The 17,945-nt window shown below is 41.8% G+C and overlaps 1 protein-coding gene across 1 annotated transcript; it reads left to right on the top strand.

Annotated features, from left to right (window-relative positions):
• The first annotated feature begins 51 nt into the window (after positions 1-51).
• On the top strand, positions 52-16,324 carry ANKRD49 (ankyrin repeat domain 49). Its single transcript, XM_089655628.1, has 3 exons — positions 52-157; positions 5,771-6,061; positions 11,611-16,324. Exons 2-3 carry the CDS (start codon positions 5,771-5,773, stop codon positions 12,052-12,054), a joined length of 735 nt encoding a protein of 244 aa, XP_089511754.1. The 5' UTR covers positions 52-157; the 3' UTR covers positions 12,055-16,324.
• Positions 16,325-17,945: the final 1,621 nt, after the last annotated feature.

Genomic DNA, 17,945 nt, shown 5'->3' with positions numbered 1-17,945 from the left:
GGAGACACTTTTAGACCGGCCTCTGGACACTTTTAGACCGGCGGATGAAGGGGAAGTCTGAGGTTGGGTAGGAAGTGCAGGGGTGCAGTGAAGCATGCTGGGAAGTGTAGTTTTTCCACCATGCATATAGAAGCAGGGACTCTAAGCTGTCTGCAAGGTGAGGAGGGGGCTGCTATGTTGTTGTGATTGTTTCCCAGATGGAGCTTTAAATACAAGGCTTGTATGTACTAAGCTTTTGTGTGGGATTATGGTGTGTGATCTATGTGATAATAGTAGATGGCACTGTGTGTATAGGCATCTTGTTATATAACTGGTATCAGGAGCAGGCTGTATGTGACCACAATCTGCATGTGCTGCCATCTGCTAGGAGATGAAAACCTGCAACCCTTCTGTCTGCTCGCCTTTCCTCATTTGTACTGCGATCCCTCGGTGATGCTTTCCTCAATGGCTTTTCATCTCTGCCACCCAAATCATAGAGATGTCTAATAATCCGCTACTACAAGGGGTGTATTACTATTCTTAGATTGTAAGCTCCCAGGATCAGGCCCTCCTAACCCTCTTGTTGCTGTATTGTCTCCAGTTATATTGTAAAGCGCTGAGCAAACTGTTGGCACTATATAAATCTTATATAATAATATATGTCATCCATACCTGTAACCTGACAAGGTCATCCATCACCCGGGGCAAGTATGCCAAGCTGCCCCCCCATTGATGGTTTGCAAACTTCGGGGATGCTACACCCAGCTTTGTCCAAATCATGGCCACTATCTATTCCTGTCAACCTTCTAACAAAAGGAAGGGGCCCCCATCCCTACAGTAAACCATTGCGCCCAGGGCAGTTGGCCCTCCTGCCCACCCCTTGTCCCAGCCCTGCCTGTAACTAGAAACAATCTATGATCAATACAACCAAAAAAGGATGCAAAATTCCTTTCCTTCATTTTGTAAATCCTGTTTGGGCTCAGGCACACGCTGTATGAAAATATGGCATTAGTACAAAGATCCTGTGTAAACATGCTCTGTATGCATGTTATATATATATATATATGAAGAAAGCCTCCTAGTGTCCTCTGTTGCTCAGTTGCAGATGTCTTCTGAAGGAAGCCACCCAGCACCCTCCATTGCTAAGGCTTTCTTCAGACATTGCCTGCATCTTATAGCCTACTGTTGCTACACTGCAGGAGACCTATAAGTCTTCTAGCATTCTCCATTGCTAGGACACAGGTGACTTCTGAAGGTAGGCTTCCAAATTGCACTGTTGCTAGGGATGGCCATGATTTATTCTTTTTTTCTTTTCATTCAGCCAGCGGGCTAAAAAAAAAAAAGATGACTAGATTCCCCACCCGCAGGCTTGATGCGGCTGGGGAATCACTCCGGCTGAGTTATTGTATTCTGGTTGATCAGGAAAAACCTGACAGGCTGGTTATATAATTTTCCATTGATAGATCAACTTGTGTACAAGCATCCTGATCATACGTAGATCAAAATTTGGCTGTTCCCTGCTGAATTGGACGAATTTTTCTGCCTTGGGACGCACGCAAATACCGAAGAAAGCCTCCTAGCAACCGCCATTGCTAGGTCACAAAGGAGAATTTTCTGGTACTAGAATGCAGACAACTTCTAAAAGGAGCCCCCTAGCATCCTCTGTTGCTAGGTTTCAGGTAACTTTTGAAGGAAGCCTTTCTGCATCCTCCGTTGCTAGGTCCCAGGCTAGTTCTGAAGGAAGCTGCCTAGCACCTTCCATTGCTAGGACACAAGTGACTTCTGAAGGAAGCCGCCTAGTTCTTATGTTGCTTGGATGCAGGCAACTTCTGAAGGAAGCCTCCTAGTGTCCTCAGTTGCTGGGTTGGAGATGCAGGAATGCACAATTTACATCGTCCAACACCCAGGACATGCAGTTCCAGGCACTGGGCAGGGTTTTTTCTTTATATTTAGCTCTGCTGTGGGCAAGCAGCCTCCTTAGCCTGGGTTCACATATAGGTGTACTGAAATCGTAATGTCATTCCAGTTTCTCAGAAATTTCAGTACAGGCACAATTTTGCTAGCGCTCTCTCTGCAAAATCACGTCCCGTTGACTTCAATGCAAAATTGATTCCCATTGACTTCAAAGCAAAAATGCCTCCCATTCCCTATTTACTGCAATTAAAAACACCTCCCACTGACTTCCCACACTCGCAACCACCTGCAGCCGAATTGCAATGCTCTTGCGAAATGCATGGGACTGCCATTCATTCTGAATGGCATCCCCGTGCATTTCAGCCCGCAGCACAATCGTGAGTTTGGGAACCGCAGGGAAACCATGGCTAAAAAGACCTTGCGGTTTCCCTGGAGATTCGTTTTTAAAAAGGTGCATGCACCTTTTTCTTGCGTGAAACACGGGAACAGCAACCCATTCAAATGAGCACAGCCCGCCCTTCAATGCAAAAACTCCTGTCAATAGCTATCCTATATGAACACTTATCTGTGCATGCCAATCCTCTCTATTACTTGTCTGGAACGCACCGCTACAAACTCGCACAAGACCCTGTTCATAATGGCACTCAAAACGCAACACATATGGATCACATCTGCGTGAACCACCCCAATAGGAACAGATAATATCTAGCCTGTCGTGCAAATCTGTGTGTTTGATAACGCATCCAGGATCGCATATGTGTGAACCAGAGCGGCACCATTTACACCTGGGAGTTTTGGGATCACGGCAGAATCGCTGAGATTCTGACCGCGATCACAAACGCAGGTTCAGGTGCCTTTGTTTTCAATGGCACCTAAAACGTGGTGTGGTTTTGCCTCAATTGACATGCGGCAAATCACATCGCATGACGTTTGTCGCCCAAAAAAGCTCCTGCTCCTTTTTGGGCGACAAGCTTCATGTGATTTAATATCACACTTGCCCTCAGCAGCTTAATTTGCTGCACTTTATTGCCTTACGGACATTTATGTGGATCACGTGTAATCACGGACATTACCAGATCACTAGTATGATCCGTATATTTTGCTATATTTGGCTCTAAAGTCAGAAGGTTTTTTACCTCAATGCATTCTATGCATTAAGGTAAAAAACCTTCTGGGTGCAGCTTGCCCCTCAGCCCCCCCCCCCCATACTTACTTGAGCCCCAACTTGAACCTGTGATATGCTTGAAAGCCGTGGCTCTCCCGGGTCTCTTTTCCCTCATTAGCTCACACAGCAACGGGAGCCAGTGGCTCCTGCTGCTGTCATTCACAGCCAGTGAGCCAGTGAGAAGAGAGCTGGGGGTGGGCGAGCCACAATCTGTGCGTGAATGGACAACCATGCTGACAGCTGATAACTCATCCATTGTTAAGGCTAACTGACCTTCTCCTTAACCACTTGCCCTCAAGAGGATTTACCCCCCTCCCTGACCAGGCCATTTTTTGCGACATGGCTCTGCATTACTTTAACTGACAATTGCGTGGTCATGCACAGCTGTACATAAATTAAATGTATGTCCTTTTTTTTCCCCACAAATAGAGCTTTCTTTAGGTGGTATTTGATCAGCTCTATTTTTTGCGCTATAAACAAAAAGACTGACTATTTTGAAAAAAAAAAATATATATACATTTTTGACTTTTGCTATAAAACATAAGCAGTAAAAAAAAAATCAAATTTCATCATAAATTTAGGTCAAAATGTATTCTGCTACATGTCTTTACTACAAAAAAATTCTAATACGTGTAAATTAATTGGTTTACATGAAAGTTGTAGCGTCTACCAATGGCGGTATAGGCGGCAACCAGCGACTTATAGCGGGACTGCGGCGGGGGGGAGCTCCCTTTACCCCAAAGCACCCCCCCATGTTGAGGGCATGTGGCCTGGCATGGTTGGGGGGGGGGCGCTCGCTCACCCCCCCTCCCCCTTTCCTGACCTGCCGGGCTGAATGCTCAGATAAGGGTCAGGTATGGATTATGAGGGGGAACCCCATGCCATTTTTTTTTTATTTTGTCGCGGGGCTTCCCCTCAAAATTCATACCAGACCCGAAGGGCTTGGTATGGATGGGAGGGGGGACCCCACACTGTTTTTTTTTATTATTATTATTATTTAATTGCCGGCAATTCTTTCTTTTACATTCAGCTGTCAGTGGGAACCCTACTGGCAGCTGAAACATGATGCATGCTTTTCACTGCTAAAATACCGCATGACTTCATGAAATAACTCATGCGGTATTTTAGTAGTCTTATTTAGTGAATTTACTGTTTTTCAGTGCATTCTGGGCATTTGGGAGGGTCTCCTGAGGTTATCTTTTAAAAGCGCTTCTAAACGCAAACGTGCATAAACGCAGCTAAAGCGGTATGCAAACGCAGCTAAAATGACGTTTTTTAACCTACGTTTTCCAGCAGTCAGTTTCCATCATTCAGAAGGGTTTTCAAAATGCCCCGTGTACATGAGCCCTAATACTGCTTTAACCACTTGCCGTCCGCCTGCTGTTTATAAACGGCAGGGCGGTGGCAGTCCAGGGGCAGGTTGCCGTTCATAAACGGCACCTGCCTTTTCTAGCTGTGAGCGCTCCCTGGGAGCGCGCAGCACCGCGATCCGGTGCCTGCTGTGTCTTCCGGACACAGTGAAACACCAATCATCGGGCGGGACCTCTGTACGAGGTACCGATCATGTGATCACTGATTGGCCAATCAGAGATCACATGCAAAGTAGTAAGCAATGATGTCACTTGTGACATCATTGCTTACTACGTGTGAAATCTGTGAATGATCACAGAGGTCACATGGTACAAGGCTATTCACAACAGCCTTGTACCATGTGACAAGCTGTGACCAATCACAGCTCATTCAGTACTTCTCAATGACTGCAAGAATGCAGACAGAGAGAAAGAGAAATGATTGCTTTTACATCCTATATGGGTGTAAAAGCAATCAGTGTAAAAAAAAAAAAAAAAAAAAATCTTCATCACCCCCCACAAGTAGTACAGTGTCACCATGGTGAGACTGTACTGCTAGGGTGACAGTATGTAAAAAAAATAAATAAATAAAAAATAATAATATAAAAAAATAAAATAAAAATGTAAAAGAAAATGTTTAAAAATTATAATTTTTGGTTATAAACTAATTTGGATTTTTTTTATTTACTAAAAAAATAACGGAATAAATTTTGGCCAAGATTTATGATGAAATATTATTTATTTGCAAAATTTTATTTAAAAAATTTTTGGACTTTTTCATTTACATAGTAAAAAAAAAAAAAAATCCCAGCGGTGAATAAATACCACCAAAAAAAAGCTTTATCTGTCTCAAAAAAATGGTAAAAAATTCATAAAAGTACAGTATTGCATGACCGTGCAATTGTCATTCAAAGTGTGATAGCGCTGAAAGCTGAAAGCTGGACAGGAAGGGGGTAAAAGTGTCCGGACAGGAAGTGGTTAAGATCAGGAGGGGCTTCCTATAGTCCCCAATTCTGACGTAAGGGAGAACTCTGATGTCAGGGGGGCTCAGATTGGGATTTTTTTTCCGCCCACAGATATTTGTAAAATATACAATGTGGCCCTCCTACGGAGTTTAAAGATAATAACAATGTTGGTCACACATTTTATAACTGTACAGTTTTAGTTGCATTTACCAAGACTACTGTTTTGTTTTGCAGAGGTTAAGCAATTTGTTCAGTATATGTCCAAGCCAAGCTGGCTTACACACTAAAAAGCTGTCAATTACTAAATCCAAGGATATTGCACAGTTAGATTTCATTGCATGTGGCCATCTTGACAGCTGTGGAAACATTAACAATTCTCATTGTGTTGCGGCTTTTAGATGACCAGCTTCCAGGAGGACACTGTCACCTCCACTCAGGGCAAGGCCACAGAGAGTCCAGAGGATGATCTTGAGGCCCAGGAGAAACTCGATCACTTTCCTGATGACTTCAATCAGCTGGAACTTCTGGAAACCCACAGACACTTGATTCCAACAGGAACCCAGAGCCATTGGCCTGGAGAGTCTGATGACGACGATGAGGAGAAGACTGAGGAATGGTACGAGATGCAGGAGGCCCAGCTGCAAAATAATCCTAGAGACTTGCTGCTGTTTGCTGCAGAAAATAACAGGGTATGGACATAAATGTGAACATAGTGTTTTTAACCATAAAACATACTTTGTACCTCTCCTTACCTGAAGTAGACATTTACTATTTTAGTTTAAGCCACCTTAAACCTTAAAATGGTTGTGCACCCACAGATCCATTATTGTACATGGAAAGCCTCTCCAGAAATGGTTGTGTGACCCCAAGATAACATTAATCATTAGTTCTACTGATTAGTGTGCCTGTGGGCACTGCTCCTCCATTGAGACCAGGGACAGGGAGGCCACGCCTGAGAAACAACCAAATCACTATGGAGTTCTCTTTTGGGTGTTGTATACTGTCATTTATGATGTTTTTTTCCCTACCTAATTGTAACATTGAAGAAATGTGAGTCTCCAGCATCATTGGTTTCTGTTCTTTATAGTTGGTGGACATTGTAGATGAAGACTTGACCTGCAGTAGCATCTTTCTACCGTGTGGTGGCGCTGTTTAACCCTGGTGCACACTGATGTGAATCTGATGTGGTTAAGATGCATTCCAGAATGCACAGATTCGCTTGTCACGTGAAATAACATTGGTTTCTATGAAGGCCATTCTCACCTATGCGGTGCGATTCTGATGCAGGTAAAAAAAAGGGTCCTGTGGGTGTTTACTGCAGTGCAATTTTAAGTTCCATAGACTATTACAATTACATGACAATTGCAGCTGTCAAGTACAAATTGCACCGCAAAATCACACACCAAACCGCTTGAGAATTGCCCCAAACCCAAACCTAGGCTAAATCTGCAATGGATGTGCCATCAGTTCTTGGCCACACTATAACCTCTTGCCAACCGCACTATAAAAGAATGACGGCTACAGCGCAGTTGTCCAGTTCTGGGAGGGCATCACATGATGTCCTCCCAGAACGTGCGCCCCCAGCAGCGCGCACCCGGCGATCTCCGTGACCGTGTCCTACGGACACAGGTGATCACGTAATGAGGTAAAAGACCAATCACAGTGCCTTTACCACGTGATCAGCTGTGTCCATTGACACAGCAGCAAGGGAGATGTCACCAGCACACCGAGGATCACCAATATGGGTCCAAAAGTTTTAATGGACGATCGCATAGTTACAGCAAGGCAACGTTTTGGAGTCTCGCAGGACCCCTTCATCAGAGTCACATGCCTGATGAAGGGTTCCTGCAAGACTCCAAAAACATTGCCTTGCTGTAACTATGTGATCATCCATTAAAACTTTTGGACCCTTATTGGTGATCCTCGGTGTGCTGGTGACATTCTCCCTTGCTGACTCTGGTCGGTTCCAGCCGACAGTCACTGCAGCACCCACTTATACACACAGCCAATTTTAACGCAGGAACGTGTGCATATGGATTGTACACTTGCATTGACACAGCAGATCACCGAGTAAATACAGTTGCCGGTTATCGGCTGCGCTTTCCTCGCGCTGTAAAGTACTGCCGATAACCGGCAACTTTCACAGAGCAGATCGGCACTGATGATCCGTGCCCAGCAGTACCACCCACCAGTGCCCAGCATTGCTTCCCATCAGTGCGCAGCAGTGCCATCCATCAATGCTGCCCAGCAGTTGCGCCCATCTGTGCGCAGCAGTGCCGAACATCAGTGCCACCAGTGGGTGTCGTCATTCAGTGCCGACAGTCAGTGCCGCCTATTAGTGCCCATCATTGCTGCATATCAATGCCTCCTCATCAATGCCCACTAGTGCAGCCTATCAGTGCCCATCAGTGCTGCCTATCCGCGCCACCTCATCAGTGCTGTGTATCAGAGAAGCCTCATCAATGCACATCAGTGAAGGAGAAAAATTACCTGTTTGCAAAATTTTATAATAGAAACAAAGAAAAACTTTTTTTTTTTTTTGGCTCTTTTTGTTTATAGTGTAAAAAATAAAACACCCAGTGGCAATTAAGTACCAGCAAAAGAAATCTCTATTTGTGTAAAAAAAATTATAAAAATTTTATATGGGTACAATTTTGCATGACCACGCAATTGTCATTCAAAGTGAGAGTGCTGAAAGCTGAAAATTGGCCTGGGCACGAAGGGGGTTAAAGTGTCCTGTAGGCAAGTGGTTAAAGGGTTATTCTTGGGAAAACTTATACTAAGGCATTTTGTTTTTAATTTTAAACAGTCACCCCACAGTCCACAAAAGTTCTTAAACATTGCTGTAAGGTTCTTATTCCCTCAAAGTAAAATAAGTTACATACATGAAAATTTGTTCCCACAACACTGATAATTTATCTATCACAAAATGCGTGAGGCTCTATTTCACCTCAAAGTTGCATAACAAATCGCAGTCCATTCTTTTCAATGGCACCCTTTCAAATATGTGCGACTCAGTCGCATCGATTTTGATAAGGTGCTTGCACTACTTTGGTGCGACTTTTAATTCGACTTTGGTCCAGAGAAAGTTGAATCAATGTTGGATCAAGTCGTACTGGAAAGCATGCAACTTTAGAGATCTGAATGGAGCCTTAGGGCTCATGTACACGGGACGTTTGGAAAACACTTGTGAACGATGGAAACTGACTGCTGGAAAACGTAGGTTAAAAAATGTCAGTTTAGCCACGTTTGCATACCGCATTTGTGTGCATTTGCATTTAGAAGCCTTTTTTAAGGATACCTTCCAAAATGCCTGTGATGCACCGAAAAACAGTAAAAAATTAACTATTTCAGACATTTTGAGAGGAATAGAGAGAGCAGAAGCAGAGAGAGCAGTATGTGTTGAGATGACCTGTCTTTTCTGGTTGTAGTCACTATGGATCCCATCATGAGCATAATGCGGCGCGTTCTACCATTTTTTCCTTCACGCGAAACCTGGAACTGACTGCTCTGGTGTACCGGGTCCATTTGAATACATGGAAAACGCTTTGTATGCATTTCTGATGATGAAAAAAGGCTCTGGACAGCATTTCGATATGGAACAGTTAAAAAACTCTTCTAAACGCAAACGCTTATAAACATGGTTAGCCGTGTTTACAAGCATTTGGCGTTTGAAACACTGATAAAATCTACTGAACGCAAGTTTGGTGCGTTCAAAAAAACGACTGTAAACTCACCTGCCTGTAAACGACAATGTGTACATGGACACATAGGAAAACATTAGGGAGAGTTCAGGGGCTGCTGAAAAAAACACAGAAAAGCTCCCGAATGTCAGTTTATCAGCTGCAGTGTACATGAGCCCTTAGATAAATTTAGGTTTGTTTTTTTTTGTTTGTTTGTTTTTTTTACAGCACAGATCGTAGTCTATGAAGCAAATTCAGGTAAATAGATGTGATCTAGCAGTTTAACAGCCCTTTGGTCAACAGTGTTTTTATAATTTCTCAATACCCAAAAAGTGCTGCTCAACCAAAAAATATGCATAAATAATAAATACATTAAAATTGTGCTCTAACATATATGTCATAATAATATCATCACACCATACAGTGAATTATGACTTTGTGATATACATAATGTTAATCTATTGAGTGCAAGTTCATCAGGTGCAAAAGTCTTGATTCACAACAATCCTCAAAGTCCACTGTATTAATACATTTAAATCTTCCTGTGCTCCAACTCAATGTGATATCCACTCATCAAACACAAACATGCTTCCAGTGTCCACTTACTGTTACACCACAGTGTACTTCCACCAGTGAACAGTGCCCCTTACCTCCACTCATTGACCAACTGTTAGATTTGATCAAAAATATCCTTCCCACTGATCTTAGTAACTCTCAGATGCTTACAGCAGCATTCTTTTTGTAATATTCTTTTACATATTTGGGTGCTTTCCATTTTTTTTGGTCGTTTATTTGCTTTGAATAAAATTTGGGGAGCACGGGATTATTTAGGATTATTAGTGTTTTCATAATTGTCTTTTGAATTTTCAGAAAACTTTCCCTGTAGTCTGGCTTACTGTGCCACAGTAATGCTTTGGCCTCTCCCAATGTATTACACCATCACAACCTCCTCCACATCCCCACATCTTAGAAAATGCTTGCTATCATCTAGAAGATTGTCAGCACTAATGTATACTGTGTATATACACACACCTCAAATATTTCCTAAACATAAAGTGGACTGTTTGTTAATCAGTATACAAAGTGATATAGTTTGCACAGAGCATTTGTCACTTTGTTTGCACTGTAAATGTTCACAAAATATTTAAAGCGCAGTTGTTGCCAAGCACAAATGAATATTTTAGATAAATCATCATCATCAGCCACTTTTAGATAAATGTAATGGGCAGCACAGTGGCTAAGTGATTAGCACTTCTGCCTAACACCACTGGGGCTGTTGGTTCAAATCCCAACAACGACACTGCCTGGAGTTTGCATGTTCTTCGTTGCCTTCATGAGTTTCCTCCGGGTACTCTGTTTTCTTCCCACACTCCAAAGACATGCTGGTAGGTTTATTGGCTCCTGTCTAAATTGTCTTAGCATGTGTATGTATGAATGTGAGTTGGAGATTTTAGATTGTAAGCTCCAGGGACTAAAGTGAATTCACAATATATTTGCAAATTGATGGCGCTATATAAGTATCTGCAATAAATTAATAAATATGCTCAGGTATTCAAGAGTGGGTTCCTTTAAGGTACAAGCAAGTAAATGGCAAAGTTACTTAGAGGTGAATATTATACGTTAATGGATGTTGTATGCAAGTGAAATTGGCCTTTGATCTTGTGTTGACGGGCCACAGTGGACAAGTGCAGTGTGCTATTGACATCCATTTAGGATGCTTCGAAAATCAACGAGAAGGAAATACAGGTGCGGTTGGCCTGCATCAATGGGCTTTTGCCTTCCTATAGAACTGTATGGGGAGGGGGAGTATCTCTAAAGTGAACAAAAGCTTTTTGACACTGGCCCTTTAATTTGCTGAAGTTCAGGAGTCAGATCCCTTATCATTGTTATAGGTATAGATTTTCTTAAAGGATAAGTTCACCTTTTGACCAAAAATAATAAAGGTAAACAAAAATGTGAATTTATTATTTTTGGTTGCAGAAGCCTGTAAACCATTGCACCAGCGATCAGCAGATCGCTGGTGCCATGCAGGTCTCCTGCAGACCTGTCAGTATACTGCTTGCCTGTACATGATGTACAGCAAAGCCGATATAATGACAGAAAAAAATCAATGAACTACCATGGTGCTCCACAGCCCCTGTTCATTAAGAACTACAAGCTGACAGCCGCTAAGGCTGTTGGTACTTGTAGTACATTAATTCACAGAACTCTATGAATGAATGATGCGGCCGTGTGGGTCGAGCCCGGCATGGCCGCACTCTGTTCAAAAAGTGACAGCTTGAATGGGAACCTCTCCCTGCACTGCTGTCAGGAGGAGGGAGGGGGATCGGGCACGGGTTGCAGCATTGGGAACATGTTACATATTCCATCCTAAAAACAGGTGGCACATATAACATGTTCCCAAAGGTGAACGTATCCTTTAATTAATTTGCGATCAGTACAGATAACACAATATATAAAATTAAATAAAAATCACATCTGTTATATGTTGGCTAAAAATCCAGTTTCCACGACTCACGTTTCTCCTCTTCATATATGTTATTTCTCTTCTCTAGCTGGCAACCGTCCAGAGAGTTCTTGCAGCCCACCCAGATTTTGTGAACGTAACTGATGAAGATCTGTATACCCCACTGCACAGAGCCTCCTACAACGGTCACCTAGATGTGGTACGGGAGCTGATTGCAAAGGGGGCAAACATACATGCCGTCACACTGGATGGATGGACCCCACTGCACAGCGCTTGCAAATGGAATAACACCGCTATTGCATCTTTCCTATTGCAGCATGGCGCAGATATCAACGCACAAACTGAGGGCTTTCTGACCCCTTTACATCTAGCTGCGGCCAACAGAGATAGTCGCCAGATCTTGGAGCTTCTTCTCATGAACCGCTACCTCAACCCTCATCTAACTAACAAAGTGGGAGAAACGGCTCAAGAGATTGCCCGCCGGACCGACGTGTTTCACTACCTCTTTGAAATGACAGAATATTGGACTTAATCTTTCTTTGGATCATACTTGGTGATATTTATCTTGAAGTTTGTGAATATTTGTGCATTTAGTTGAAAGGATTTTCCCCCTCAATGCAGTTTTTCCTCTCCTTACTGCTTTGTGATTGGTTATCTCAGGTGTCTTTCTTTTTTCAAAAAGTGCAATAGCTGGCACAATTTAATTACACTATAAAAATACCAGTCAGCAGTAGGGTTGTGCTGATACTAAGTACAAATACTTATGCTACTGCTCCGATACCTAATACCGATACCTTTATTGTACGGTGCGATATGAGCCCATACAAAATGAATAGGCTCAAATCGCACTGCAAAGAATCACATGTGCTTGGCACAGGACTGTGATGCTTTTCGTGTCCGAATCACGTGCGGTTTCCTGCACTGCTCATGCTTGAACAGAAGAATAGTAACTTTAGTCTTGCAGGAAAAAAATAGGTATCAGTAATTGGTATCAACTAGTATTTGAGGAAAAGTATCTGCGCTCTTACTCACTCTGAAAAACTGGAATCGGTGCATCCCTAGTCAGCAGTTTATTAAGTGTTCTCACATGGCAAGACCACTTACTGTCATCTCACATATATATTCTTATTATTATAGCCAAATTTACCACCCTAACTCCTCCCACAGTTTTTACACTACATAGACAGTAATATACCGAAATGTGCGGATTGTTCCCGATTGGTGTGCAATTACTTTGTGGAACGTTTTGCTGAATGGTTCACGAAATATCAGCGGTTTTGTGGTGAAATTGGTCCCATAGGAATGAATGGCGGACTGTTCAAAACTAGAGTGGGAGCTGACAAAAACTTTTCACAGTTACTCCAGACACTCCAACCACACAACAGTTACTCCAGCCACTCCAACCACACAACAGTTACTCCGCCCACTCCACCCAGTTACTCCGCCCACTCCAGTTGTAGACTACTGGTGGAGGCAAGAACACTTCACACAAATTCCCCAGAAATTTTAGCTTTTCTAGTTTACAGTACATTCCTAAGACAACTTAAAGTGAACTTGAGAGTTGCAGCTTTTCTTGGTAACTTCTTCATAAAGCCTCCGTCATCCTCATCCTGATCTCCTTACCAGTGAGTTACTGACATGTAACAATTAAGCCAACTGTGAGTTCAGATTTTTTTCTATGTTTTTTTTTTTTTTAGCTCTCGTAGGCGCCATGCTTGTTCCAGCTTAATGGCTCACTAGTTGGTAAATCAAGAATCCAGTAAATAAAATAATAAAGGCTAACTGAGCGCTAGGTAAAAGGAGTAAGCTGCTAGCATAAAGGTAAAACCTCAATCCTTCCAATAAATCAATAATAAGCAAAATGCAGCGCTAGACAAATGATGAATAAATGAATCAACGTATATGTATGATGTAACAAACGTAAAAACATGCGCTGTGGAGCGCTATATCTGATGGTGAAAATAACGTCTTGATTTGACGTATAAACTGCAGTAGTGACACACATAATAATAAATATATAAATTCAAAGTCCAATAAACATCATAAAGTGAATTCCGTGACTCCAGTGGCTGGTAAACGAATGTATATTGCACTAACCAGAAAGCGCAATAAATCGCGCATTTGAGTATATCAAACCACTCCTGGTCATCTGGATCCGAAAAGGTAACTCAGAGGATCATCTGGCACATGTCAGCACATCAGGTGATCAGCAGACTGTTACCTCTCCAGGCATACTTCTAAACCGGATAGGTTTTGTCCTTTCATCACAAACTTCTCTTTTCACATTTTCAGATTTCCACAACACTCATCAGCTGTAACCTTGATTTATCTTTTGTTGACCTTGTAAGTATTCCCACATCTTAGATTCTGTTTCTGTTCTTTTATCTCTCCACTGTGACTCCCAGGAGATGCGGAAGTATAGGGCTGCCACATAGTACAGCAATGTTTCCCATGCTTCCTCTTGCTCAACGCAATGACAAGCCAAAGTCCATTGATTCCAGTAGGCTCAGTTCACACCAATGCTGCAGGAAACAATGGATTTAAATGTAGTATGACATTCTCCAACACACGTTAAAGTGGAGTTGCACCCATGTTTACAATTTCCTTTCATGCACATCACCATCTGCAGTGCATTTATAAATGGCTAGTTTTTTTTTTAACGTCTAAATACCTTATCTAGAGCTGTGTATATGGCGCTTCCAGTCCGCCTGCCTAGGCGATGTCATAAGGCAATTCCCTTGGACTCCTGGGATATTGGCATCATCTATCCCAGACGTCCATGGAAATCGCCTAATACTGATATCTCTCGTAATTTCAAGACCGGAAATGACACAATCGGGAAAGGTTGCCACCACAAGCGGGTGGGAACTTGCACTAACGCCCCCATTGCTATGGCAACCTGTCATAAAGAAACTCCGCCGCACAGTGTCATTACTACGTAGGTGCGAGATCGGGAGGTGCATGCTGGGTAGCCAGCTGCACTGAATCCCAGAAATAAACACAAGTGGGCTTCAGATGCCCACAACCTGAATGAACCCTGCCTGCTTCTGAGATCAGGTTAGATTTTATTGATTTTAAAGAAAGAAGAAGGAACACCTTAATAACATTCAAATCTTAAAGTTTAAGTTGTAATAATCACGGGGTAGTATTTAAAAAGAAATGATTGTGAGGACTAGAACTCCGTTTTAAAGGAAAGATATGTTTGCTGCTGTTGTGAAAATATGCACAGCACAACGTTAAACACACAACAGCGCATGCTTAACACAAGTGGTATAAATTAAGTTTTAGGCATGGTTCACACCAATGAAGTTTGAGATTTGTCCATTTTTGTGGTGCATTTTTTGACACTTTTTTTATGCATTTTGCATTTTTTATGCTTTTTTTTGGGGGGGGGTGGCAACTTATTGCTGGGCAGATTAAAAACACAAAACACATCAAAAATGCACTACATGCATTTTCTGCAGCATCTCCATTGAAGTCTGTTGAACAAAATGTAATTTTTTGCATTTACAAAAGTCTCTGACCCTTTCCAAAAAAGGGCTAAAAAAATGCATAGATGTGAGCGTGTCCCGTAGAAAACCATGTTAAATAGACTGTAGTACATTTCTGAAAAAAGCAATGGTGTGAATCAGGCCTTAGTGTCAAGAATTTTAACTTTAGGTATTAGGGACAGGTTCACTTTTATATGGGAAGGTTATGCTCACTTTAGAGGTTAGGTCCCCAGGGAGTTGCCCTGGGTTACTTTACAGGAGGCACTGTAATCAGCATTTACTTACCATCCATTCCCTCTACACATGGATCTGCTGCAAGAGTGCCCCAAGGACCTAGTGCTGATTTACTTGAATCTTGTGCAGGCTCCCTAAGAGATTTTGCTCAGGTATGACACCCAGATTTAACTGCAGGCTTTTTTTCCATCAGGAGCGAAGTATTTAAAAAAAAATAGAATTGAGGTGTGAGGATAGGTTTTGAAAATTAAAATTTGCCTGGAGATGGGTTTTAAGGAATCTTGTAATGTTTTTTTTCACCCATTATTGTAATTAAATCTAATGTGGAAAATAGGTAAAAGTTGTATGACTCTTTGGTCAAAACGTTGACCCCTAAGTGTTCAAGATTCACACGGGTAGAGGGATCACAATTACGTGGGATCTAATACTATATAGAAACAAAGTTGAGTCCATTTTGTCATATATAGAAATAAAGTAGAGTCCATTTTTGGTCATTCTGGTCCATTTTGGAATAATTCGTCAAATTCTACACTCAGAAAAAAAAGACATATTTTTCACTATACAATCTTTTTCTTTTGTAACTATTTTTTTTTATTCCTTTTAATATGAGTAGTCACAGCTATACTGTAAATGCATTCATAAGTATATAAATCTGTTGATGCTGCTTTGGTGAACCACTATATCAATGGATCTCATTAATAAATGTCTGTGAAGCCATTCTCATTGCTCAGAGCAAATGTCTCTAGCTATAGGCAACTTTAACTATTATTTCTTTAATGATCGAGTGTTCAGTATTTAATTCTGTCTGCTATAAATTTACTTGTTGTATCTTGTTTGCATTAATGGCTTGTAAAAAGTGCCTGCCTACTGCCAAATAGAAAAGGCCATTTTATGTACAGTATGTACTGCCAACAAAATTTTAATTAAAACTGTATTTTTCCATCTTGAGAACTGTGTCTGCTCAACCACCGTCAGTATTGACGAGGAGTTGACTATGGTGCTGTTAATCCTGTGTAGTAATATATACCTCTATACATGGTTGTACTGTGTAAATTCCAATAAAAGTGGTGATAACAATGGAGTGATTGATCTATGGAGCTCTCAGTGTGTATTATCTAAATTGTGCTTGTTTTATTGGACAGTCCATCTCATCCAGTCCTGAGTTCAGAAACTGGATAAATGTTGCTGGAACTCCAGCCAAACCCTTTTGGTTTAGGGTAAAATGGGGAGTAAATTAAAAGAATCTCAGTTTTTCTTGTAGTCTGTGCCCCATTTAGGAAATTTCCCTTCACCTCTCGTTGTGCCAATGGGGCAGGAAACGTGAAAAATCTACAAAGATAGCAGGACTTTTTATTTACTAGGTAGACAAAGTTTAAAACCTCTGTAATTTTTGTCTCTGTCAACTTTGAGATGTCTTTAGTTTTTGTTGTGTCACCAGAACATAGGGTTGCCACCTTCCCAGAAAAAAAAAGTACCAGCCGCTGTGGGTGCAGTTTATTTTTAAAGCTGAACTCCAGCCAGTAGGAATAGATTATCATTATAAATATGCGTCCTTATTTTGTACAAAAACAAAGTTTTTCCATTCTTTTTTCCCTCTCCAACATGCCCCTTATTCCTCCTTTGTCATGGATGTTCTGGTTATTGCAACCAGGCAGCACTATTTTCTCCCTATGGAGAAATGGCTCCCAATCACATAACATCCTCCATATAGTTTACTGAAGGGGCTGATGCCACACTTCCTTCTGTGGGTAGGTATGATCTCTGCCACATATGGTTGTGACCAGACCACAAGCAAAGCACAGCCCTGAGCACCGCCGCCATGGATGTCAGTGAATTCCTATGGTATTATGGAAAGTGTAGTTTATATTTCTCCCTAAAGGTGCATGTCAGATGTGATGTGTGCTGTCTGCCTAGGTTCTCCCCTAAGCACCCAGGCAAACTGAAACTGAAAGAAGGAGCCGATAACTTTGCTTTTGTGACAAGAATAGTTAGGTCCATGTATATTTGGACACAGGCACAGTTTTAGGTTCTTTCATGTATTTACCAAAACATATTCAAGCTATAGTTATATGATGGATATGTGCTGAAAGTGCACACTCTCAGGTTTAATTTGAGGGTGTGTACATCCAAATTGCAGGAAGGGTTTAGGAATTGCAGCTCTTAAGAGTAGCCACCCCCCCTTTTTCAAAAGTAATTGGACAATTGAATCAAAAGCTGTTTCATGGCCAGGTGTGGGCTACTCCTTCGTTATTTGTTCATCAAGTAAGCAGGTAAAAGGTCTGGAGTTGATTCTAAGTGCGGTATTTGCATTTGGAATCTATTGCTGTGAACCTACATCATGCTTTCAAAGGAGCTGTCCCATGCAAGTGAAACAGGCCATTGTAAGGCTTCAAAAAACAAAACAAATCCATCAGAGAGATAGCAGCAACATTAGAAGTGGCCAAATCAACAGTTTGGTACATTCTGAGGAAAGAAGAATGCACTGGTGAGCTCAGCAACATAAAAAGGTATGGACGTCCACGGAACACAAGTGGTGAATGATTGCAGAATCCTCTCTCTGGTAAATAAAAACCCATTCACAACATCCAGACAAGTGAAGGACACTCTCCAGGAGGTGGGCGTATCATTGTCAAAGTCTACAATTAAGTGAAGCCTTCATGAGAGCAAATACTGAGGGTTCACCACAAGGTGCAAACCA

Source organism: Staurois parvus, unplaced genomic scaffold (assembly GCF_062004578.1).
Source record: "Staurois parvus isolate SC_StPar_1 unplaced genomic scaffold, SC_StPar_1.0 ptg000858l, whole genome shotgun sequence".
Taxonomy (NCBI): domain Eukaryota; kingdom Metazoa; phylum Chordata; class Amphibia; order Anura; family Ranidae; genus Staurois; species Staurois parvus.
Note: the sequence above shows the minus strand (reverse complement) of the source record. Positions and strands in the feature narration are given on the sequence as shown.

What these genes read in the sequence shown, in the direction of transcription:
- ANKRD49 (XM_089655628.1), top strand. Translation starts at nt 5,771, where the DNA reads ATGACCAGCTTCCAGGAGGACACTGTCACCTCCACTCAGGGCAAGGCC. An exon ending in TTGCTGCAGAAAATAACAGG is followed by an intron (nt 6,062 to 11,610) that starts GTATGGACATAA and finishes TCTCTTCTCTAG; the next exon opens with CTGGCAACCGTCCAGAGAGT.